Consider the following 24159-nt stretch of genomic DNA (forward strand, 5'->3'; position numbering starts at 1 on the left):
TGTCCAAAATCTAGGTCACTGGAAAATAGTATTTTTCGGCCGGTTATAGAGTTCTAGGATAATCAGCGAATGATAAACATAAAGCGATAAGCAGGTGCTATCAAATGTTGTACCATAGTTTTTTTGCATGTAAACAACTAAATTAACAGAAAATTGTATCATTTCTTTCTTTTCTAGCTGGAAGTTGGCGTTATCTCTTCTTCCCTTGCTTTGTTTTTAGAGGGTATTTTGATGCTTGAGTGTCAAAGAACGAAGTGATTTTCACTAATGTAGGTCGTGATAATTTTTTTGTTTTGTTTTTGGGAAAAAGTCTGAAACTTTTTGGGCTCAATTTCGATTTTTAAGAGTTTTTATATAGGTCGTGACGATTCCAGAAAAAGTTTTAAACTGCTCTAATGAGGAAAGAAGTGCTTTCATATTTATAAATGCACATATGAATGTCCCTAGGTATATATGCAAATTTTTGAGTGTAATTCAAGTTAATTTTCTAACACGTAGAGAAAATGCACTCTCCAAGTATGAAAAATGTAATGGCGCGACAAAAACATGACTGATTTCTAGATTTCCCTGCAGAATATTTTTTTCCTTAATCCAGTTTTCTCAAAAAGTTATTTTTATTACACTAGCGCGCTTGCGAGCGTTAGTGTATTAGTACGAACCGTCTTTTTTTCTAACCTAACTTGCAAAAAATGTTCATTAAAAGTGTTCACTTATATGGGTAATTTTACTGTAACATTCAAAATTGCATAGCATCTGTTCTCTGCTTTTTTTGGCTAGTGTTTGTGATCTGTTAAGCGTCCGTGGCTGAGTGGTTAGTGTGTTAGAGTCATAATCTCTAGGTCGCAGATCGAATCCGAGAAGCAGTCGAATTTTTTTTTTACTAATTCGAGGCTTATTTCTACTTTTTCTTATTGCACTTTATGGAGCTGCTTGTTGTGTTATTGCTAGTGTTCGCGAAGCACAGCTTTGCCTCTGTGTCAAAAAAGTGCCAGTTATATTTTCCTCTTGAAATTCAAAGAGATTTCAGGCCAGTATTTTTTTTATTCGAAATTGGATTTTTAAAATTGTTTTTCTTGTTCTTTGCGTTCAACTACGCTTTTCCAATTGTCTGTTGACTATGCTTCGTGGTTTGACTTTTGATCTTTTTTGAAAGTTCAGATCATTTAGTTTGTTAAAAGGAGGCACATCCCGCTATCAAACAGTAAAAGTGAAAAGATCACAAAAACATGAGGAACTTCTAGTTTCAAAATGGATTTAAATATTTTGAGTTCCCAGCAGAAACAAGTTACCTATTGATCCAGTTTTCTCTAATTGCGAAATTTGAGAAAAAAAACCCTTTGAAATTAATTGGTGAAGATTGAAGAGCTTCAACGTGATAGTTTTTTCTCCGAAATGCAAAGTTTGTTTTTTCTGTTCTTTTTACACTTTTTGAACTATCTGTCCATTTTATATAGTTGTTAGTTTTCACTTGCGAGAGGAAATGATTTGAAATCGGTAACGAGGTTTGTTGCATTCAAACTATTTTTAAAATAAATATATAGGAAATTCACCATGTTGCTTAACGTCGATGCATTTCCTAATTGATCTTCTGGTAAGGCGCATGCCTTGGGGTGAAAGGTCTGGGCAAAGAGTTCGGTCAGTGTTGTGTTTTCGCGGTATGTATGGAAGTTGATACATTTTTTGTAAAAAACATGTCGGAGCATCGTTCGATTTGATTCATAGACCATCGTTTCTCTGCTTGTCTTTCCAAAGCATGGAAGGGCTTTTCTACCGGTTGAAGCAATTTTAATTAAATTTAAAGTCTTTTTTAATTTGTAAATTATTAACTCTAATTTTGTTCAATTTCTTTTTGTTCCTCCCATTAAAAATGTGGAGAAAGCCTATATTCGTTTGTCCTAAGTTTTTTTTCCACGCATAATCAGAAACTTAAATAATCATCGGAATGGGAGACTGGTACATCATATTAAAGCCCGTTTTTTCATTAAAATTCTGAATTTCTTCGTTTTTAGTCCAATTTCGAGCAATTAAATGTAAGCAAGCAGCCTTGTTATTGCAGGATCACAAGCCATGCAAATATAGTTTCATTCCAGTAAAATTATTAGTGCTAACTTGGGAATAAAAAACTTCAAAGTTTCAAAAAATTTTGTGAAAAAAATGATTTTAATTTTTTTTTTCATATCATTTTCGATTATAACCGTTGCACGATTTGCCTTTTTTCTACTGTGACTGCCGGCTTAATTACCGTTCGCTACGTTGCTCTGAATGTTTTTAACGCTTGGATAAGTTTTTTTCCTGTTTCTTGTTTTTCTTAAATTGAACAGCATTTGAGACAAAGGTATGAAGTTTTTTGCCATTTTTCTTTTGATTATTTTTAAATTTATTTTCTTTTGCAATGCGCAGCTTTGCTTGTGTTTAAAGACATTATATGGTAGAAAGATATAAAAACTGAAGGAAGTTTTTACTGGGTCTAATATCAAAGCTGATGTTTCATTTGCTGTAACCGTTACACGATTTGCCTTTTTCTGTGACTGTTGAACATGACTAAATTCTACGTTTTTGTTAGATCACACGACTCACAAAAACAAACTCTAATTTGAAGCAAAACAAAGCATTCAAGTTTCACAGCTGGAACGATTGTCTACCGAGTACGGTCGGTTAATTACAGTTAGCTTCGCGGCTCTAAATGTTTTTAACGCTAGGTATTTGTTTTTTTCCGGTTTTATGTTTACCTTAAATTGAACAGAAAAGGCCATATATTTTTTTTTGTTGAAAATCGAAGTACGATTTTTTTCAGAAAAGTCAATATTTTTTTACTGTTTAGTTACGTTCATTGACTCTTTTCCAACTGGCTATGGTTTTTTTGTCCAAGTTCAGGCAGGGCAGATTCCCATCATTATACGAGACATTTCCACCATCAGAGAAAGAATGGATGAAGATTGGAAATTTACCTATTGATCGAGTTTTCTCACATTGGGTTTATTTTGTCCAAAAATTGTCACATAGTAATTTAAAGAGATTTAAGGTCATCTATTTTTTTTCCATCGAAATTCGCAAGTTTTTTTTTCAAACTATTCAGTTTTTTTTTTACTTTTTACTTACTTGCGATCGTTGGCTCTTTTCTAACTGTCTGTTGGCTATATTTAAAAAAATTATCACGTTTGTTTTTGTTTATAAGAGTCCATGAACATTGAGTTAGTTTTGTCAAAACAGTGGGTCAATCATAAATTGTTCTAGAAATTCGCTTATTCGAATGTCAGTGTTTTGTTTCCTTGCGTTCATTACTCTTTTCCAACTGTCGGTTGGTGATCGGTGATTTGTAAGAAGTCTATTCTTTTTAGCTGGTTTGGCAAATCCTATTACCAGAATTTTCCGTGCCCTAATTTGCGAAATTTTTTCGTATCTCACATTTACAGATTCTATTTCATTTTTCGCAGCATAATTTCCCCGATTGCTGGATGAAAATAATTTGTTTACTGTTGTTTCAGAGTGGAATAGTTAGCAAAGCTAAGACAAGCTATCAGACAAATTTCATCAAAGGAATTGCTGACAAACTTGCAAACTGCACTTTACGAATCACAACGACGACAGGAATCAGATTCTACAAATTTCAGAGCCTTCATTCAAGATGAATTTTTTCATTTTTTCTTTTTAATTGGTCAATTTTTTGTCCAGTGCAAACTTCTCATCCTTTGAAGAAATTTATTTTGAAGATTAGAATTTAAAAATAACTATTGGCTTCAATTAAATTGTGTCGAATTGGTTTTTACTTTTTCTATTTTGTGGTTTTGATAAATTTCATCGTTAATGGCTTGGTTAAATGTGCAATTCGCAGATCAAGTCTACTTTTTCTTTTGCTGTTGTTGTTTGTTATCCGTAGTGGACTCTTTTCTGCTGTTGTTCTGGGTCTGATTCTGACTATCTGAAAACAAAAAGCATTGTTTTGAACAGATTTTTTGAAAGTCTGAATTCGGGAAAGTTGCAGAAAAAGTCTTTTGGGCGAGCAAGTTCTCTATTAAGATATATAATGGTCCGAAGTTAGAGCCAAAAGTTGATCATTACTCACTTTTCCAGGGTGAGCAAAAACTATTTGAAGTATCTATTAAACTGCGTTTTTTATTGCACGAGTACTAGACTTTTTCTCTGTAAATAACTTTGTTTGCAAGACTCACTGGACTCATTTCCGGGAAGCCTCCTTTAGCTACAAATTTACTGCAAAAGGCCTATTTTATGCATTTTGGCATTTTAAATATCTGGCCAATTCGAGATTTGCTTTTTTTCGGCTTGATAGGTATTGGCCTATTATATATTGGTTTAGTGGCCTCATATGGCGTCGTTTGACGAGCAAAAAAAGTTTGCGTGTGGGTGTGTTTTGAGGGTGAGGCAGACTTAATAATTTTTTTGAAGTCTTGTTAGATTTTTTCAGCTTAAAGGTTTGGACGCTTTCCGGCTTTGTTACCGTTTGGTTTGTTTTCTTCTGATGCTAATTTTACATTGTCTTGGCATATTTTCGTTTCAAAACTAGCTTTTTCATTTTGGTAGATTTGTTTTTCGACATTATTTCGTTTTTGTTCAAAAAGTCTTTTAAAATGCGATTATTCCAAAATAAGTGATTTTATGCTTTTAATTGCATATATGAATTCCCCTAGCTCTTTTTTCATTGCATATATGAATTCCCCTAGCTCTTAATCTTGACGGTTATATGCTCTTTTTGAGTTCAATATAAATAATTTGCTAGAAAATAGGCAATACGCACTCTCCAACTATAACAGCTTAAATGGCGCAAAAAAGGTGATCGATTTCTGGTTTCGAAAGTGGAGTTCACAAAAAAAACCATATTTCGTCTCTGCGTTCATCAGATTTTTTATACTGTCTATTGGCTATGTTTTTGTGTCGCAAGTGGTGCGAAGCTCCGCAAAGCCTCTGTGTTGGATTTTCTTTGCAAGAGCAAGTGTATTGTTAATGGTAGCTAGACTTTTTTCATGAAACAACCTTCCTTACAAATAAGTTAGAGTTATTCAGATCTGTAATGGTATTTTGGGCAGCGCGCGTTTCAAATTTCTTTTTCGATTTTTGAGCTGCTGTTGTTTGCAAACGAATTCAAAATTTTTAGTTGTAAAAGAATACGTTATAAAGGTCTGGATGATTTTTTGTTTCATTTGAAAAATAAATTTGTTCATATTTTTCTCTCGCGTCTTTCTGAAATGTTTTTTGTGTCTTGTTTTGAAAAATTCCTAACTGCACTGCTCACATTTAAAGGTACGGCTGACAGTAATTACTCTGTTAAAATCTAACCCGCTAAAATCAACCCGCTAAAATCATGTCTGTAAAAAAGTAAGTGGAAATTAATTTACTTTGTCCGCTTTTGTCTTTTTTCTTGTCTTCTTTGGCCTGTACTTCTACATCAGCAAAATTCTGGATTTGCTCTTTCATCTGGTTCAAATCTTCTTCATACGCCAGTCTGACCTGAGTATCAATTAAAGTGAGCTCTCAAGTTGCAACTAAACTGTTAAAAAGTTCTTGGAAAGGTGTTTTGATGAGGCAGAAAGCATTTTGTCGAAGTTTTCATGGAAAATTTTGGTGGTTTTTTGGCGGAGAAATTTTTAAAGAGGACATTTGTCAATGGGTTTTTTTTTGTTTTTTAGATATCATAACTAGAAGTGCTGTTTTTTAATAATTGAAATTGCGCTTGAGTGCCTCTCACCTGGGCGGGAGCAGCGATTTGCTCCATTTTTTCTTTGATGTCCGCGAACTCCTGGATGCTCTCCTGTGCTTTGGTCGTATTTACGCAGATCAGCGCAAATTCTCCGTCTGATGCAAACAAAAATGTCTAATTTTGTTATATTTGAGGGTTTTTTATGCAATTGTTTATTTTTGTAAATCCAGATGATGCAATTGACACTTTTCCTTGATGTTCCTTGAGGTTCTTTAAATGTTTTTTTTTGGTACCTGGCATCTTGTTGTAGGATGAGGCCTTCTCGCCCCTGACGGGTGTGATGGATATCTTGCATGCGTCTTTGAACTTGTCACTTGCAAAGTACAATTCCTTCTCTACCTTCTTTTTTTCCTCCAACAAAGGAATCATTTGCTCTTGATGTCTTAAGTGCAAGTCCTTCAACAGTTGCGCTTTCCTAAAAAATGCCCTCACTTTTATTTTCAGGGATAAGTACTTCTAAGATTTAGTAAGTTGCTGATATGAAAGTGGGTTTTGCCTTGCGTTGAGCTGCTTGTCCAGTTCTTTGAAGGTGGCGTGAATGAGCCTTTGACCGACGTTCTCGGATACCTGTAACATGTTCGAAGAGTAAAGTTAACGAGTCCTACAGATGAATTTGATTGCGAAGACTCCGAGTACTTGAGCTTTGATAGTTGTTACTTAATTACCTTGAGACTGTCGAGTGCATCCTGGATGTCTCGGATGTTCTTCCTGTGGATCTTTCTTTCAAGACTGGCCGCCTCCTCCCGACTGCTCATGAACTCCTCCAGGAGACCCTCGACGTGCTTGGTTCTAATTTGACATGGTTCAGAAATAATAAGAACTCCATTTATCAAAAGCTGGATATAAAAGAGCATCGATATTCTGAACAGCAAATTAGCATATGATAACGTGCAACATTTTTTGTTGAAAAAAATCAAGCTATTTCTCAAGGGAGGCGCTTTTTTAAAGTCGCGGTAAATCACCTGCAGTTATCGCAAAGCTTCTGAGCACAGTGTACACAGTGGTTGAAGTCGGTCTTCTCCACTCCACAGCCCCCCTCGCACGGCTTCCCTCCTCCTCCCCCACCTCCGCCTCCCCCACCACCACCGCCTCCCTGACTGTTCTCATTTTCCCCGCCCCGACTACGCTGTGTCTGATTACCCGACCCTTTCTTCACCGTCACCGACATTCAACTGCAATTCTTTTGAAAAAAAAATCAAATATACATTGTCTTAAGTTGTTATTGTCTCTCGGGCTTAACCGTTTTCGAAGTGTGGTTCCTAGGCTTTAACCGGTGTTGAGCTTTTCCATATTTACGTTTACGCTTATTAATTAGGTCGGAAAACATCTGGATAACTCAGCTTATAGCAACGCAAATGAACAATCCTTTTGCGTACTGACAACAAAATGGCAAGCCCATTAATTGCTCTTTTTGTTTTACAGATTTTTAAAACGGGTTGAATCTCGACGGAAAATTAATCATCTGAAACGGTTTTTTTTCGGAAATGTGGACAGTATGGGGCTGAAGTTGAGTCATCAGAATTAATTGTTCAAGGTTTCAAATAGATTTAGTCTTCAAGATTTATGAGCGTAGTAAAGACTTATATAGGTCTTGGTGATTTTTTTTTTGTTTTTCAGGAAAACATGCAGTTTTGAGTTCAATTCGATATCATCTGTTAAAAGTTAAATAAATTGCGTTCTCCAAATACGAACGTGGAATTGGAGCGGAAAAAAACGAACGATTTTCTTGTTTCGAAATATAATTTTTGCCTATTAGCTAGTTATCTTAAATTGAGTTAAACTGTCAAACATAAATTCATCTTCAAATTCAAAGAGGGTTAAAGCCATATCTTTTTAACTTTCAAATTCGAAAGTTAAAGTTTTTTCAAAAATAGGTCACTTTTTTGTTTCCTTGCGTTCATTGAAGTTGGCTATGTTAGTTCCTGTCAGTTGCCTATGTTAGTGGGCTTCAAATATTAGAAGTTAGATTAATAATGTTTAATTTTACCTTTTGGCAGATCAGTTGAGCTTGACGAATAATAGATGCGAGTTCTGGTTCGATCAAATAATCTGTGTAATCAGATAAACGCTGTTTTTTGTTGCTGAGCGAGCTATTCGATTTTGAATTGAAAACAGTATTTTTTGAGCAACGTCTAAGCATTCGCCACTTGACTGACTCGAGTGCTTTACATGTAAAGCTTTTTATGACTGAGAAGTTGCTTAGCTTACTACAATTGTTGATTTCTTCACAATTTATTTATTGCTCCGATCACCGAAGTGAACGGAAAATGTGGATTTGGTTATTTTTTGCCACACAAGTTTAGGTGCTGCATAAGTCACTCGGGTTGAGTGATATATCATATTAAAGCGCAATCAACCGTTATTCGAGCTGCCATGAAAAGTTCTAAACAATTTTTTTAGGTTATCGAGAAAAATGATCTGATTTTTTGCTTCTCAGAGCAATTTAGCGCGAAGGCTTACTGAATGTATATATAACAGTTTCTTCATAATTTTGACTCAAGTAAATAATATTATCATTTTGTTTCAGATTTAATGTCTTAAAGTTTTTAGCGGTTCATTTTTTTAAAAATAATAAATTAGGTTATTAATTAGAATTAGGAATGGATGCAGTAAACAGTGCAATAATAAACAACGACAGTTCGCAGCAACATTTGCCAGACGGAAGTCCGCCGCAATCTGAAGCTGAAGTTGACGTTGAACCCGAAGATGTTCGCAATATTTCGATGACGTCATCAGCGTCCTCTCGCGTAAACAACTTGGCATCAAGATCACAAAGGCGCAGTCACGTGGAAACGGATTACAACATACGGCCAATGGAGTTCAGAGGTTTTTCTCCGGGCACACAACGGAGGCATTCACGCCAATATGGAAGTGAGAATTTTTAAATCACAGAAGGCTTTTCTTAAATCAAACGATTTTCTCGGATGTTTTGATTGAATTGACTCCAGAAACTGAATTAATGGTAAAGAAATCTTTGAGAATACGTTGTTAGTTTTTTGAAATGGAAAAAGCTCTGGAAGGTCTTAAGCAAATACATTTTTAGATACGGAGGAATCAAAATGTTTAAAATAGTGATACCTTTAGGAACATCTCAGCCACCGGGATTTGACGCAAGTATTCCAGAGATTACAATCGGACCGGAACATCTTCATACAATTTTAACAGTGAGCGGCAGTGGAATCCGCAATGGCACCTACAGACATGACAATGACGAAGACTGCAATGAAAATGACGACACGAGCAGTACTTCGGACTCTACCGTAGTGAAAGACCCGACAACTTTCGACGACGATTCGCGACTCATCGGGGATTCTGCGAACTTCTTTGGAGGAATCGAGCTGCATAGGTCCTACAATGACAATTCTCTTATCGGAGGCAGGACTTCGTTTTTGGGCGCTGTTTTTATTGTTTGCAATGCGGCACTGGGAATCGGAGTGGTGAATATTCCGCATGCTTTACTCACCATTGGAGGTCTCTATTCGGCTCTTTTCACCCAATGTGTGAGTTAGTTTTCTTACAAGTTAACTCGTTAACTCAAATCGTAAAAAATAAATTTATGTAGTGGATGTAAGTAAGTATACTTAATTTTTAAAAATAAGGTAAGAGTTATAATAGCCCATAGAAAGCAAAAAACATAAAAGAGGGTTTTCAAGAGGGTTCAGGATTTGTAACACTGAAATTGAGCTCAACTCGTATTTGGACATCTGGTCTATCGATTACTGGATCTTAATGTATTGTCTTGAATTACATTACCGAACAAAAAAGCTCGTTTTTTGACAGTTCTATTACTTTCTCTCATGTTTGACGTATTTTATTCCAGGTAGTGGTGTGCATCGTGATGTCGACTCTGTTCCTGTTGGGCTACTGTGCGGAGAGGTGTCAGGTGTCCTCATTCGAGTGTGTCGTTGGGACTCTGTGGGGTCCCAAACTGAAGTTCCTAGTGGAGCTCATCATCGTCCTTAATGGGTTCCTGTCCTGCATCATGTTTCTCATTATCGCAGGAGACCAGCTGCCACATGGTTCATTGAATTTTTGTTATTTCACTGATTGGATTAGCGTTTAATAGCAAAAGCAGATGGCTCAGTCTGTCAAGTGGAAATGAATGATGAGGTTGAGGGTTGGAATTCAACAAACAACAAATATTTTTCGATACAGTGTTTGAAAGAGCACCTTGTTTTTAGTGCTGTTGCTTCTGGACCCGAGCAAGAGTCCTACTTATTTCCGGGAGCTATCAGTGGTATTGTCTTCCCTGCTTATTCTGCCACTCTGCATACCGAAGGACATCGCATACCTCTCATACCCTGGGTGAATTGTAATTCAGATCATATTAATGAACCTCCAACTTCTGGTCTTGGTAAAAAAATAATTATTTGATGTCCCCACCCTCGAAGAGTAAGTATAAGGCTCAAATAATTTCTTTTAAAAAATTGTGGTGCTTGGTTTTATGATTTATGTATACCTACTGTATGACTTTTTGTATCTCTTGCAGACTAGTGTCGGTAGTAGCTGTGATCTACTTGCCTGTTGCAATCATCATCCGCTACTTCAAGCCAGACGCACCGAAGAGAGAAGACAGGTTTGACGATATCTCCTTCTCCTGGATGGGTCTCTTGCACTCGTTTCCCACTCTCGTGTTGGCCTATCAGTGTCACTTAAGCTGTGTGCCCTGCTATGCCAGTCTACGCAACAGGTTGGTCAACTTGTTGTAGCTTTGATAAACAGAGGAAAGTTTTTTTAAAAAGCTGTATAAATAGTCTGTTCAGCTATTTTTATTGTTTGGCTGACTCCCCATCTGTATAATTGGAAACTAAACTTCAGGAAGACGTGTTCATTTGCAAGCTGCGAAATCGTACAGCCAGCCAATTTTTTTTTGTAGGTCAATGACTAGATGGGCAACCATCATCACAATTGCTCTACTTATTGTCTCCGGAATCTACGCTTCAGTCGGTTTCTTCGGGTTCATGACATTCGGAAATATGGTAAGAGACAAATTTGGGTGTGATTCTTGTTATTGATAAGATTGAATTTAAAAAAATTGTATTTAGTATTTATAAAGTTAACTAGTTTTCTATCTATTTAACCCTTGCGATAAGCAAGGGTATTGCAATTGGGTCCTAGACTTTTTTCCCGTCAATAACTTTAGGCACAGGACTCATCTCCTGGACCCTGCACTCGTTCATCCACTAAGCCTTTTTGTTGCAACAGAGGTTTTTTGAGCATGTTAGCATTTCAAATATCGGCTTATTCGATTTTTTTTGTTGATTGCAATTTTACCAACTCGCTTTGTTAAAACTTCTCTTGTTTTTTTTCTCAGTTTAATAGATTTCGGCATATTTTATAATGGCTCAGTGGTCCCATTTTGCATCGTTTGATGAGCGAAAAAAATTTCGGTGTGCGCTTTGAGTTCTGAGGGGAATGAGCTTTAACATTTTTTTTAGTTACGAATTTTTTTCCGAATTTTCTAAAAAAAAATTTCCGGCTTTAAGGATTCTGCTCAGACTTTTTTTACTGCCTGTTAAGTTTTCCGATGATAATCTTATATTTTACTTTATTTGGTGGATTTGACTTTTGATTCTAATTATGCTTCATTCAAATTCATCTGCTTAATATGGAGAATGAAGAGACCTTGAACAAGATCAGCTGCTTAATCCTAGCGACATAAAAAGGTTATCTAAGACACAGTTTTCGTTAACTGGGTTGGAGTTAGTTAGTTAGCAAACATAATTGTCAGTCATAATTTTTTTCTAAAGTATAAAGAAATGCATGCTTCACTATCTCGCCATCCGTAAGCTTCAAAGTATTATATCTGCAAGTTCAGCTAAAGAATTTTTTCACGTTCTTACTTTATCGTATATTGCAATGCTTGAAGATTTTTTGTTCGATTAACCAGCTGGAATTCGAATTGGGCCTCCAAATATGAATGCCCAAATCCTTTTTGTTTACAAGATACGACGTTTCTAGTGACTTTTTCGAAAAATTTCAAGGTACAGATTTCAAGAAATTCGCAAAATTTGAAGTTCTTTACACTGTAGTTGGATGCTTTCAGGGTAGTCTCAGGGTTGCAAATGTTGCCTCAAATTATGACTTCTCACGTCTTTTTAGCTTTCATTATATGACCTTTTTAATGCTTTTTTCGTAAGTTTTCAAAGAAACAAGATATAAAAAAACGGACAAAAAGTTGAAATTCTAAACTCTATAGTGTGGAGTGCTGTCAGTACTTTCAGGCGTTTCAAATCTTGCCTTCAAATTACCAACTCGTTTTACAAAGTCAGCTGAATCACTTATGATGCTGACATGCTCAATTTCATGAAAATTCTGTTTTGATTACTGGGTGGGTCCTAGTTAAAACGGTAGTTTCAGGTGGTCTTGAAACGTGTTATTGCTGTCTGCTCGAAGATTGTCGGCCCTGTTTCCGCTTCGTAAGTTTTGTTCAGTTGATATTGCTAGTTTGAACTTCAAAGGTTTTGCTTGGCATGTTTGCCTAGATTTCCTGTTTGACAAAAAACACAGGTAATATGAAAGTGTATGGGATTAAGTTTTTTGTTTCATTTTTTTTGGACGCTATGGAAATTTTTATCTCTATTTGCAAAATTTTTTGTTTTCCCCGCAAAAACCCTTCTCCCGCTTTTCAAACAAGAGTATCCATAGAAACAGCGCCTTCATTTTTGTGTACTTGATTACTCTCCTGGTCTCTTTTTGCTTTACCCCTGTCTACAGCCTACGAGGACACCTGTGGCGGGGATATTTGACCGATATTTTTTGACTTTTTTTTCATCTTCTCAAAAACTAACCTACCAAATCTGAGATTTTGGTTTCAATGAATTTGACATATAAGAAAAGTTCACCTTCATAAATAGCTACTCTCAAAATTTTTCTACTCATAAAACTATGACCCTCGGAATTGTCAAATTTTTTGACCGTTTTTTTGAATCCCTTTAAACTTTTTTTTCTAAAATTAAGATCCCGATTTTTAGGTTGCGGGTTTAATAGAGATAACGGGTTGTGGGAAACTCCCCTGCGTAAGCGTCCACTTTTAAATTTTTTTTCTCACAAAAAGTTATAGATCTCGAAAAAGTCATTTTAAAATTTTTTTGAGTGCTTAAGTTTTATGATTTTTACCAAAAAATACTATCTGAGATTTCGGGTTCAGTCCAAAGAACGGGTTGTTTGAAGCTCCTTTGCATAGGCGACTACGCCCAAATTTTTTACACTAAAAATTATGGCCCTAGGAAATGTCAAAATTTTGATTTTTCAACCGTTTTTTTTTTTGAAACTTTTCTCGAGAACTACCCTGCCAAATCTGGGTTTTCGAGTTCAATCGAAATTAAAGGTTGGGTGAATCTTTTCTGCATCAGCGGCTGCTTATTTAAAACAAAAAGCTATGATTCTCGGAATTGTCAGCTTTCTGATTTGTTCACCGCTTTTTCAACTTTTCTCGATAACTATCCTGCCAAATCGGATATCATACGTTTAGTCGATACAGCAGGTTGTTGGAAACTTGTTTATTGAATTTGCCACTCCCAGTTTTTTTAGAAAAAAGTTATGGCCTCCAAACAAGTGAAAGTTTTTTTGGAAGTTTATTTCGAATCTTATCGTGTCAGTTACTCGAATCTTACCGTGCCAGTTCTGAGGTTGTGTTCAATCGAGTTTGTGAATCTTCTCTACTTTACCGGCCACGACCTGCTTTTCCTTTTTAGCTGAAAAAATAAACGAATTACGAGAATTCAAGTTTTTGTTCTGGCCGTTTCTAAAAATTTTTGAATTTTCTTGAAAACTACCCTATCACATCTTAGATAATAATTCTAAGATCTCAAAATATATATTTTTTCATTAGATAAACAACTTAGATTTTGGGTGAAGTTCAATTTTTTGAAATTACGCATTTCGTCCCGCATCAGTATAACAAATTCAAAAAATATCAATTATGTACCTCCAGCTTTAGCTGAAGCCTAGGTATCCTTCATTGAGACATACGAAAATTTTTGCTCATTTAGTTTTTTTCAAAATGTTTCATGTTTTACGGCGTTTTTTGTTGTATCGCAAATGGTGCTAAGCCCCGCTTGGCCTCGATGGTCGGAACAATCAAGATAATTTATGGTGAGAAAATTTGTAGTAAGGTGGTGATATATCATATACAGACGTTTTCAGTCCCAATTTTGTTCCAGTATTGAGAAAAACCGGTTCGAAATTTCTCAGTTTTAGTCAATTTCGAGCGAGTATAATTTTTCGAAAGTTTTTTTGTTTCATGTTTCGAAATGTCAATTTTCAAAAAGTCATTTTTTTGAAAAATTTTTTTATTCATTGTTTTTCAAATTCGTTTAGTTTTAAGTGTGAATGACCGGGTTCTTGAAATTAGAGTTTTAATCTTATGTATTTTAAATAGAAAGTTTATTAATTTGTTTCCAGACGAAGAGCGACGTCTTATTGAACTACGAGTCCAAGGATGACATAATGATCTTTGCCCGACTCACCCTCTTCTGCTCGGTTATTTTTTCCTACCCCAGCATGCACTACGTCTCAAGGTAAATAGAATAAGTTGCCAATCAAGTTTATACAAATGCCAGGAAAATATTAATGAAAGCTCTTCAACTCGAGGAATTTTTAAGCTGATAAACCCTCTTCAGCTGTTCTTGTAATTTAGAATGATATATTTTTTATGTAAATGTGGTTCACAAAAAAAAAGTTTTTTTTTCGAGTTCCTTGAGTTCATTGACACTTCCTAACTTTCTGTTTGCCATGTTTTAAATTTGGCCTTGCTCTCAAATCATCAAATTTTAATTTACCGAGGCTCTTTTTACCTGAATTAATCCACTGACGTTCACAATGAATTGAGTTACTACGAAATGCAGTTGTTCAAACAATTTGAAAGGTAGTTTTTCCTATTTTTTTTAAAAAAATTTGCATTAATTTTGCTCAGGTCTGCATATCAGAGTATGTTCAAATGTCGAGGTAATCCGGACTCGCCCTTCAATGCTTTCTTCACTCCAGCCTGGCTCCTGGGCTCACTCTCTGCCAGCCTGTTCATACCCGAAATTGGATTTGTCATAAATAGATTCGGACCAGTCGCCGCCTTCTTCATACTAGGCTTTCCAGGTTATATTGAAATGTTAACTTATGAGTTTAACTTACATATTACGAATCGACTTTTTAGTTTTTTCAAAATGCTGTTTTTTGTTGGCATTTTTTGCTTTTTTACACAAGCGAAGTGTATTATTACGAAGAATTGTTTTTCCAAGCTAAGCCGCAAATAAATATGCTCTTGGGTAGCACTTTTGGTATATTTCAATTTAATCATATTTAAACTTATTTAAGCATGGAATTTTAATAGCATATGTTGCTGCTTTATTTTGGCTTGTGTTAGGTCCTGTTTGAAAAAAAAACGGCATAATGAAAATGTATGGGATTCGTTGTTTTTTTTGTGATGCTTTGGAAGATTTTTGCACTTTCCGAGGAAATTTCTATTTTTCTGCGGCCTTCGAAAGTTTCTGTAGTAGGATTTTTGACCTAATTGTGTTTTATCTTTTTTCATTTTCTCAAACATTAAAAGCACAAATCTGAGATGAAAGTTTCAATCAAAAGAACAAACCATGGGGATCTTTCCTCCTCAAGAGGCTATTCCCTAAATTCGGTAGAAAAAAAGTAATGGCCTCAAACACACCCATTTTTGACATTTTGGTTAATTTTTAATTTTCTTGACTTTTCTCAAAAACTACTGGGAAATTGGAACTAGGGTTTAACCGAAAAAAAAAACAGTTTTGTGACTCTCCTCTGCGCAAGAGTCTATGCCTTACGTTTTGAAAAAATATGGCATTAAAAAAGGTCACATTTGAAATGATGCCTGTTCTTTTTTGGAAACGTTTTTCCAAAAACTAACCTGCCGATTCTGAGGTTGATAGAAATTGCATCACTTTTCTCAAAAACTACCAGCTAAAGCTGATATTAAGGGTTCATTCTAAAATTTAGGGTGTGCAAGTTCTCCCTGCATAAGGGGCTATTCCCATGCTTAAGTAGAGAAAAGTTAATGGATTTAGGAAACGTCAGTATTTTAGTTTTTGATCATTTTTTGGATTATTTTTTACTCGTTTCGAAAACTACTCAGCCAAATATGAGAGAATGAATATACTTGAAAGAAACAGTAGTAGTTTTGTCCTTATTATAAGCGGCTAATCCTCTACTTAAGCACAGAAATCTTTAGGGTTTTGCGTGAAGTCCATTTTTTGAGATTTTTAAAATAACGCCTTTCCGTATCAGTACAAGATGATTCAAAATATTAAAACAGGCGCATCCAGCATTAGCTAGGGCACTAGTTAATTTTCAAGCAACCGTGGCACAGATGTCTGCACGTGAGACTAGATCCACTGGTCGGAGATATAAACCCGGAGCATTGAAATAGTTTTTTTTGGTCGAATTTTTGCTGCGTAGCATTGGCAATTTGATAGAAATTGTAGCTGTTTTATTGGTGGCTTGTGTTAGTAAAATTACAAGCGATCGTGGAGCAGATGTGAGAACGTGATATTCCTAAAATCAGCAAAAAGTTTTTCACAAGTGGTATTTTAAGTTTTTTCCTTTTGCCTTATTTCACTATGTTTTACCTGTTCAGAGCTTTTTTTGCGTTTTCCTTGCTTGTGTTTGCGGAGCACAGCTTCGCCTGTGTTTTAAGTCTGCTTTATTGCGGTTTTTTGCTTGTTTTGCAACGTTGTGCAGCTTCGCCTCAAAGTAAAAATTGCCTGCCCTAAGAAAATTTGCGCAAGTTAACGCCCTTGACAAAGAAGTTGCAACTTTTTTCTTGTTTTCTTTGTTTCTACCATTTTTTAGATAAAGGGTTGAATTTTTGACATGCTGGATTCTATTATTTTAGATAAAAGGTTGAATTTTCGATATGCTGGGTGCAACTATTTGAAAGGAGCTAGCCAGAGGTGCTCTTGCTGTGGGAACATTCACGCAAACAACACAAGAAGCTTGGATTTATGTACTCAAATTGGTTCGTTGGGAAGATGATGAGCTTGACTTGTTCTTTTTTTGCCACGGAATAACAATAGACAAAATAGTTACTTGGTCCGGTGTCAAAAAGCTAATGAATTGTAAATAATTTTGCACTAATGATCGAAATAAACCAGCAATAAAACTGTTCCAGCAAGTATTTGAGGAGATTACTGCTCGGTTCCATGCATAGGATTTTCTAAGCTGTTTTTGTGCCTTGTTTTTGTTTCTGTGGTTCGGAAATGAGCGCCCAAGACCTTCAAACGTCTGTATCGTCAAAATAGATACGACCGTTTTTTGACGCCTGGCCAAATAATTATTTAGGTTTTTTCATCTGCCATTCTTCAGCGGCAGAAAGAGTAATTGAAGCTCAGCAGCTTCCCAAAGAGCCAATTTGAATCCATAAATTCAAGGGTTTGTCCCGTGACTAGATCTTTTAAGGTTCTGAGACATCTCTAAAATGGCCAAAATCTATTTAAATGGTTACCATAAAAAAGTTAAGCAAAATTTCTGGTTCAATGTGAAAGAAGGTGTTGTTTTCAGAATATATATTGATTTTAGATATTGTTCTTTTTGCCGTGAAGATATATTTTTTTCAGGTCTGTGCCTGATCCAACTGTCTCGTCAACACTCACGAATGTGGATTTTCTCAGCCGCAGTTGGAATAATATACTGCATTCTGTGCGTAATGGTGCTCGCTTGCTCTTTTCTCTCTTTCTATCCCAAGTAAACTATTCTCCTAAAAAGAAATGAGTGTTAGATCGGTCCCCAAGACAAATCAAATATGAATGTTAGATGCATGAGCATGGGTTTTAAAAAATGAAATTTATTGCTAATAAAAATCACAATAGGTTTTAGATTAAAAGCGGGGTTTTTACATAAGAGATTCTGCACTCTTGAACTCTCAAGTTTAAATTATAGAAGAAAAAGCAAATGAAGTCATTTTTCGGAAGGTGCTGAATTTTACGGAACCATCTGCCATATATGGACCACGAGCTAAAATATTTTAACGCGTATAGACTACGCAATTGAACTTAAACAAAATCTTTTCAGAAGAAACTGAAGTTTTCGGTACCAGCTGCCATAATTGTACCTCAAAAATTGACTATACAATATTTTCATGGCCAAATATTCAGTGCAGTATGTTTAGTTAGTTATTTAATTTAGCTAGAGCAAGAACAATTATTTAAGGTTAGTGCTGTTGGCGAAATTAGTGCTCATATCACATTTTCTTTCGGATTAGCCCACATTGTAAAACCATTTATTTTTTCCTGTAGTTAAATTTACAAGGTATGTTTTAGATAGCAATAATCGTGTATTTTTATCAGGCTATTTTATTATTGTAGAAAATTGATTTTGAGTACAGTTCAGTTTTGTGTCAATGAGGCTCTTTAAGCCTATTCCGACTAATTGAGTTCAGTTTTTAAATGTTGAGAACAAGTGAATTTTTTCTGAATTAGTCCTTGCTCATTTTTTTTTTATTTCGGTGTTTTGATTTTTGATTACAATTGCGAAGCAAATTTTATTAGTAAAAATTTTCTTTTTTTTTCCAACCTAAGTCGCCAATAAAATTGCTAGTTTTGGTGGCACTTTTGAATCGGTAGGCTGCGGTAGCAGTATAATATCGTATGTGATTTGACAGTTGATTCGTAATAACTTAACACAGTTGATGCATCTTTTAATTCATTGAATGTACAGAAAAAAGCTATTTGTTTCAAGCAACAGTACAATAATAAAATCATTTCAGAAATTTTCCAACTCAATGTATCTCGCATTTTTTTTGAAATGCATAATTTATACATAATTTGGCTTCATGCTTTCCAATTTATTACATGCAAAATTGTGTCTTTTTGTATTGGTGCTAGTTTGCTGCATCAAATTGGCAATTTATTAGCTTATGTAGCTGCGTTATTGATGGCTAGTTTTTTGGAGATTTTTAGCATCGGTCGCTGAGTGGTTAGTGTGTGAGACTCAAATTTGCCAGGTGGCAGATTTGAATCCGACACGTAGCCGAGTTTTTGCTAATTCGAGGCTTATTTCTATTTTTTTTCTAATTTCACTTGATAGAGCTGCTTTTTGGTCGTCTTGTGGCAAGTGTTTGTGAAGCGCAGCTTCGCCTGTTTTAAAATTGATATACTAAAATCAAGGCAAATTACGCTCTCCAGTTTAGGTGGAACTGGCGCAGAAAAAAAATGATTTTGAGGATTTGAATTTTGGGGAAAAAAAACAGGTCCGTTATAGGCGCATAACTTAATAATGGAGCAAAATAAACGAAATGAGCTCGTTGGGTGGGAAACAAAACGAATTAGGCGGTTAAAAAACAAGTTTGTTTATGTATCCGGGCAAAGCCCTGAATGTTCCGACTACCCCTTCATTCATATCGATTAGTAGGAAAAGATCTGGGAAAAGAAAATACTGAAAAAACTATCAATTTTGGATAATATCAATTTTGAAAATTACTAATTAATACGACCGTTTAGTTAAGCTAGCCTCAATTCAATTTGGATGGATTTTTTGCGCGAATCTTCAAAGCCCGAATAAATTAGTCCAGAGCCTGCTCAAATTGACAATTTCCAAGCTCTCAGATGTTTGCAAAAAAAACTGAGCGGAGGTAAAATATATTATTGAGTTTGATTACAGGGAGTTGATATCTTCAATTGGGTAAAAAATTGTCTGCTTTAAACTATTATTTTTATCGCCGAAAACTGATTGAATAAAAAAAACCAGCCCTAGCATAAATATTCCGTTTTTTTCGAAAGTCGATACAATATAGGCAAATAACTGATTCACTCTCGCAGAATTGCATATTAAGTTCAGTGTATATTACAGACCCGTCTATATCAATTATCGACTGACTTCTTTTTAAGTTCAATAGAAATTCATAGGCCAAAAGGAATGAAAATACGCACTAAGGCGCAAAAAGAACGTGAATGACCTCTTAGTTTAAAAAAAAAACGTGGAAGTTAACTGTATCGCAGCCGAATTAAAATTATTACCAATTAAATCAGTTTTCTCTAACTTGGTTAGCTTTATCTTGAAATTCTGTTTTTTCTTGCGTTCTTTCCTCTTTTCCAACTATCAGTTGGCGATGTTTACTTAAAAAGTTTTACTTGTATTTTGTGAAAATAGCCTTTTATTTCCCTATTTGATAAGCTTACTTATCCGCCAATGTCAGAATGGGGTTTTGAAGCTCCATGGAATAGCTGGCGGTAGAGCTGAAAAACAGTAGCCACCTCATGACTTCACAAATGTCTTAACCGGATTTCAAATCAAGGAATAACGAAGAGAAAAAGGAGGAATTGGTTTTCTCTGCAGACTACGTGGCCCATAGTAAACATTAAAAAATAGAAAAATGTGTAGAAATTGAGCGAAATTCACATGGGGTTACCGCGATCGGAACATTCGGACTATGTCCTTTTTCAATCTCTGTGGTAGAAATTAGAATCAGTATTTACTTTCAGGTTGATGAATGGATGGATATCTTCGACTGTGATTTGAAAATGAAAAGTTAATTGAAAAATTTTGATTTTACGTGACTATTAGCAATCTCATCCGGCGGAATGTCTACCCCTTTAACCATATCAAATAACGGATCCCTGGAAGTACTGCAAAATGACTCGCACATCAATGCATCATTAGGATCTTCTGCAAGCAACGGAGTGTTGATGAACAAAGTGATGGCTGGTTCTGTCTCGAAGGCCCCGATGAGCCATCAGCTATACAAAACCAAAGTCGCCAAAATCACCACGGAAGAGAATGGGGCAGCTTCGTTCAAAATTGAATCTACTAAGGTAGATAGATACTTTTAAATTTAAGGATCCTTGCTTGGTTGAACAAATCGGTACGGCGGATTTATTATGATTACGTGCTTTGGTTTCGTGTCTACTCTTTGTTAGTAATACATGGCAATTTTTTTGCTGCATTGTTTTTGGTAAACAAGTCGATTACCTTTTCAAATGAGAAATTGATGTGGCCACATATTTGAAAATGATTCAGTATTACGTCATCGATATTGTCAAATGATGCCAATTGAGAGATATTTGTTTTAGCTTAGTAACGGGAATAAGCATGAGGTGTGGAGGACTTTCAAGGAGTTCATGTGGCTCGACTACCAGATTCGGACATATCATCACAAGGAATACAGAATTGTATGTTAAATTGTTAAATTAGCTAGCTTTACCATAATTTTCGCGACTTATACATCTCAAATAATAAGGAACCGATAAAGTTTTGTTTGTAAAGACGAAAGATAAGGTAAGTACCTAGTTAGTTGGATTTCGTAGTATTTAGGTGGTTTGTTTACACTTGCGAGCCTTTGCGAGCGTAGTGTAATAGTACGACTATTCTTTTTTACCAACCAAAATCGCAAATATTGGTGCCACTTTTGGGGCATCTTTGCGGCTTTTTGATAGTATGCGCTTTGAAATCATTCGATTAGTGTTAAAATAAAACAGTTGATGAAATTTTGGTTTATCAAATGAACCGAGAAAAGGAAAGGTATTTGTTTCAAACAATAGTACAATTATTACACTAGCAAGCTTTAGCGAGAGTAGTGTAATAGTACTACATTTCTTTTTTTCCAGCTATTTTTTTTCCAAAGGTGTTCGAGTTGTTCGGGTCAATATTTGTTTTGTTTCTAGGGCAAGCAGCTAATCACGATTTAATCTAAATTTTTGGAAAGCCAATATCTTCAGTAATTTAGAACACAAAACGTCTAAAAGGTGAATGGTCATTGAAGTTTTTTTTAGTTCAGTTTTTAAACAAGCGAAGCTTGTGTGATAAATTGAACTCTTTTTTTTTCTAACCCAAGTCGCTTGTATTAGTTTTCATTTTGAAAGTGTTTTTTTTCGCAGTATTATATATACACTGACTATTATATTACAAATAACACTTTAGCTTCAAGGTATCATGGATATGTTGCGAAGATGTAGGGAAGGAGACCCGCAATAAAGGCAGTGAAGGAGACCCGCAACAAAATATGAGGGTTCAAACATAGGCAGTGTCGGATGTTTTTAATGAACTTTTTCGTATAGTAGTTAAAATGCGTCGGCTCTATAAATTGAGGGGCATGTTAGTTGGTACATTTTTTTTCAAATTGACTGGTACTGCCAAGCGTCATATTTGGCTTGCGTCAATTAGCAATTATGTAGACCCATAATTGGCGTGTGTCACTTAAGAAATTATGTTGTCTCAAACTTAAACTCATTTATTCGACTAATCTGTTGAATTTCAACTTCATTTCTTCTGAGAGTTCCAGTAATCAAAAATGAGCCTTTGCTTATTTCACTTTCTAAATCTGCTTTTTGTCGTGATCTCGCTATTGTTTGCGAAGCGCACTTTCGCCTCTGTGACGAAATATTAGTGTAGTTTATTTAGATCTCAATTTATGTGGCTAATTTTTTTTGGCAGGACTGAATAGAACAAGACTGCTCGTATTAGTGCAAAGCCCTGTATGTTCTGGCTGCCAATTAACTAGTCTCGAAAAGTTTATAGTTGATGGAATATTGAAACACTTTGAATTTCAGACTGATAATATCAAATTTTAATTGTTTACCCTTGCGATGGGTCGTGAAAACTTTTTAAAAGTTCATGAAATTTTTTATCACAACAGTTTTATTATCGTCTCAACAGGTTTCTTCGACCCAAAATTTGTTACCGCTCGAAGAATTGTTTCCAATTGTTTTAAAAAGCTGCTTATGAACTTTATGTAGCTGTAGTTTTTCCAACTTTTTCTTGTTATATTACAAGTAATTTCTTCAGCTTAATTTTTCAGATTTTTTTATTTCAGTTTTTTTTCCACTGACTATATTGTAGCGCAATGTGTAAGGGTCGTTCGAAGTTTTTAAGCTGAACTTCGCCTCTTTGTAAAATTGTGTCGTGCATTGAAGTAATAAGACCAATTAGCTTGCCGCAATTCAGTTCGGAGTGATTTTGTAGTGCGGGATAATTTTCCACGGGTAAATAATGCGCCTCGCACTTTCAGCTCAAATTATAAAACGAGCAGCTTGTGCGAGACTCGTGTTGGGTTAGTATAGCGGTGTGCAAACTTGGTGAGGCCCTTGAAAATCGCGGATTGATACCCGAGACTAAAAAATTCTTTTGAAAACCAACGAAAAGATTTAAAACTGTGTAAAACTGCCTCTCGCAAAAAGTTTGTTTGCTAAAAATTTCTGCACTTTTTTAAGAAATAGTAAGAACTTGAACTATGTTTAGTTTCCGCCTCTGCCTATAAGTGGAAGTGGAAAAAAGAATCACGAGGCGAGGAGCAGAGTAGCCTCAAAGATCATTGACGATTGCTCCATCGACTGCGAAGTGCTGTCTCAGTAAGAACAGAAACTGCTATTTTAAAATAATTGACTAGTCATTCGAAAGAATTAATTTAGTGAACGTCGAAAACCTCGCAATTGGCATCAAAATTTGATGCACTAAAACAATTAGTCGGTTTTTTCATCTTCTCAACACTCATATTAGGGCTTTTCGCTGATAAAACTTAATTACTTGTTCCATCAAAGGGTACTCTTGGATACGGTGCATTTGTAGGTACCTGTGTATCTTGTGTTGTCACCCTCGCTTCTGCTCCTCAGAGTTTCTGAAGTCCTTCCTCACAGCTCCTCACCCAATCACCCTTCCCTCCCATATGCCCTCCAGTCTGCCCACACAGTGCAAGTACAAGCTACCCTCCACAAGTGTGAGTCAACAGAGTTTTTTCTACTTCTATGAGTCACTGAGTGCTGGAATTAGTACGATGTGTAGGAGCCCTAGACCCTAAGGAAAATGTGGTCTTTTAAAATCGAAAACAATCAGCAGATTTACTGAAGCTCACTCGCTGGACTCTATAAACTCGCTGGATGCATTTTTGAAATCTCATAACCTATGTGAGAAAAATATGCCATTTTATTGAGAGCTCAGTGAGATTATTTTTTTGGTTTTGTATTTATACTCGGGGGAAAAATTGTCAAACCCTTTGCTAATGAAGTTGCACTGTTACTTGAAAGGATTCCTATTGTAAGAAAACCGCTCCTATCAGGGCAAAGCCCTGATTGTTCCGACTGCCATTTGATTGGTCTTGAATAGTTTTTGGTAAATTAGATTTTGTACCCATGTAGATCAAGAGACAGATCCCCGAAAGGCTAGATTTTAATAAAATTGATTTTGTAAAGTTCTTAATGGTCGGAACAACAACGGATACTTTTCTTAGACAAATGAAAAAATAACTGAAGCATTAATTTACCAATAAGACTGAAAGGGTCCCCCTTACCGTTTTTATTTCAAATTAAGAGAAACGTCTGTTTTCGGCACGAACTGGTATACTTTCGGCGTTTTTCGGCTGAGTCGAAACTTACGATTCCTGCTTGATATATAATCAAGACTGCTCGTATATCAATACTGCTCGCAAAGACCTATATGTTCCGACTGTACCTTAATTCAGATCAAATTGTTTTTGGGTAAAAAAAATATTGAAAACC

General features: G+C 35.6%; 4 protein-coding genes across 4 annotated transcripts in view; 3 read left to right on the forward strand and 1 right to left on the reverse strand.

Moving 5' to 3' along the window:
• LOC134841364 (succinate dehydrogenase [ubiquinone] flavoprotein subunit, mitochondrial-like) overlaps positions 1-20271 on the forward strand; it is a 47060-nt gene extending 26789 nt beyond the window's left edge. Inside the window, exon 2 of the mRNA XM_063857299.1 lies at positions 20153-20271. Within this exon, the coding sequence (XP_063713369.1) occupies positions 20153-20154 (2 nt within the window). The 3' untranslated portion in view covers positions 20155-20271. The remainder of the gene's footprint in view (positions 1-20152) is intronic.
• Positions 1-24159, forward strand: part of LOC134841369 (large ribosomal subunit protein eL21-like) — a 68065-nt gene that overhangs the window by 31522 nt on the left and 12384 nt on the right. The window lies entirely within an intron of this gene.
• On the reverse strand, positions 3486-7869 carry LOC134841367 (coiled-coil domain-containing protein 6-like). The gene is made up of 8 exons (XM_063857304.1): positions 7701-7869; positions 6676-6893; positions 6379-6502; positions 6210-6280; positions 5947-6128; positions 5702-5808; positions 5352-5463; positions 3486-3919 (listed from the first exon to the last, which is right to left on the reverse strand). Exons 2-8 carry the CDS (start codon positions 6879-6881, stop codon positions 3840-3842), a joined length of 882 nt encoding a protein of 293 aa, XP_063713374.1. The 5' UTR covers positions 6882-6893; positions 7701-7869; the 3' UTR covers positions 3486-3839.
• Positions 8220-18059, forward strand: LOC134841366 (sodium-coupled neutral amino acid transporter 7-like). The gene is made up of 9 exons (XM_063857303.1): positions 8220-8584; positions 8798-9213; positions 9534-9732; positions 9895-10018; positions 10203-10403; positions 10590-10692; positions 14120-14235; positions 14631-14806; positions 17293-18059. The coding sequence occupies exons 1-9, from the start codon at positions 8314-8316 to the stop codon at positions 17421-17423; spliced, it is 1737 nt and encodes a 578-aa protein (XP_063713373.1). The 5' UTR covers positions 8220-8313; the 3' UTR covers positions 17424-18059.

Source organism: Symsagittifera roscoffensis, chromosome 3 (genome assembly GCF_963678635.1).
Source record: "Symsagittifera roscoffensis chromosome 3, txSymRosc1.1, whole genome shotgun sequence".
NCBI classification, from domain to species: Eukaryota; Metazoa; Xenacoelomorpha; order Acoela; family Convolutidae; genus Symsagittifera; species Symsagittifera roscoffensis.

Bases quoted from the DNA above. Each gene is read 5' to 3' on its own strand.
- LOC134841367 (XM_063857304.1), bottom strand. From the start codon at position 6,881: ATGTCGGTGACGGTGAAGAAAGGGTCGGGTAATCAGACACAGCGTAGT. The intron at 6,503-6,675 runs GTGATTTACCGC...ATGTCAAATTAG, and splicing joins AAGCTTTGCGATAACTGCAG to AACCAAGCACGTCGAGGGTC. The intron at 3,920-5,351 runs GTAAATTAATTT...TTTTGTTTTCAG, and splicing joins AAAAGACAAAAGCGGACAAA to ATAGTCAGAATCAGACCCAG.
- LOC134841366 (XM_063857303.1), top strand. From the start codon at position 8,314: ATGGATGCAGTAAACAGTGCAATAATAAACAACGACAGTTCGCAGCAA. The intron at 10,019-10,202 runs GTGAATTGTAAT...TATCTCTTGCAG, and splicing joins GCATACCTCTCATACCCTGG to ACTAGTGTCGGTAGTAGCTG. The intron at 10,404-10,589 runs GTTGGTCAACTT...TTTTTTTTGTAG, and splicing joins TATGCCAGTCTACGCAACAG to GTCAATGACTAGATGGGCAA.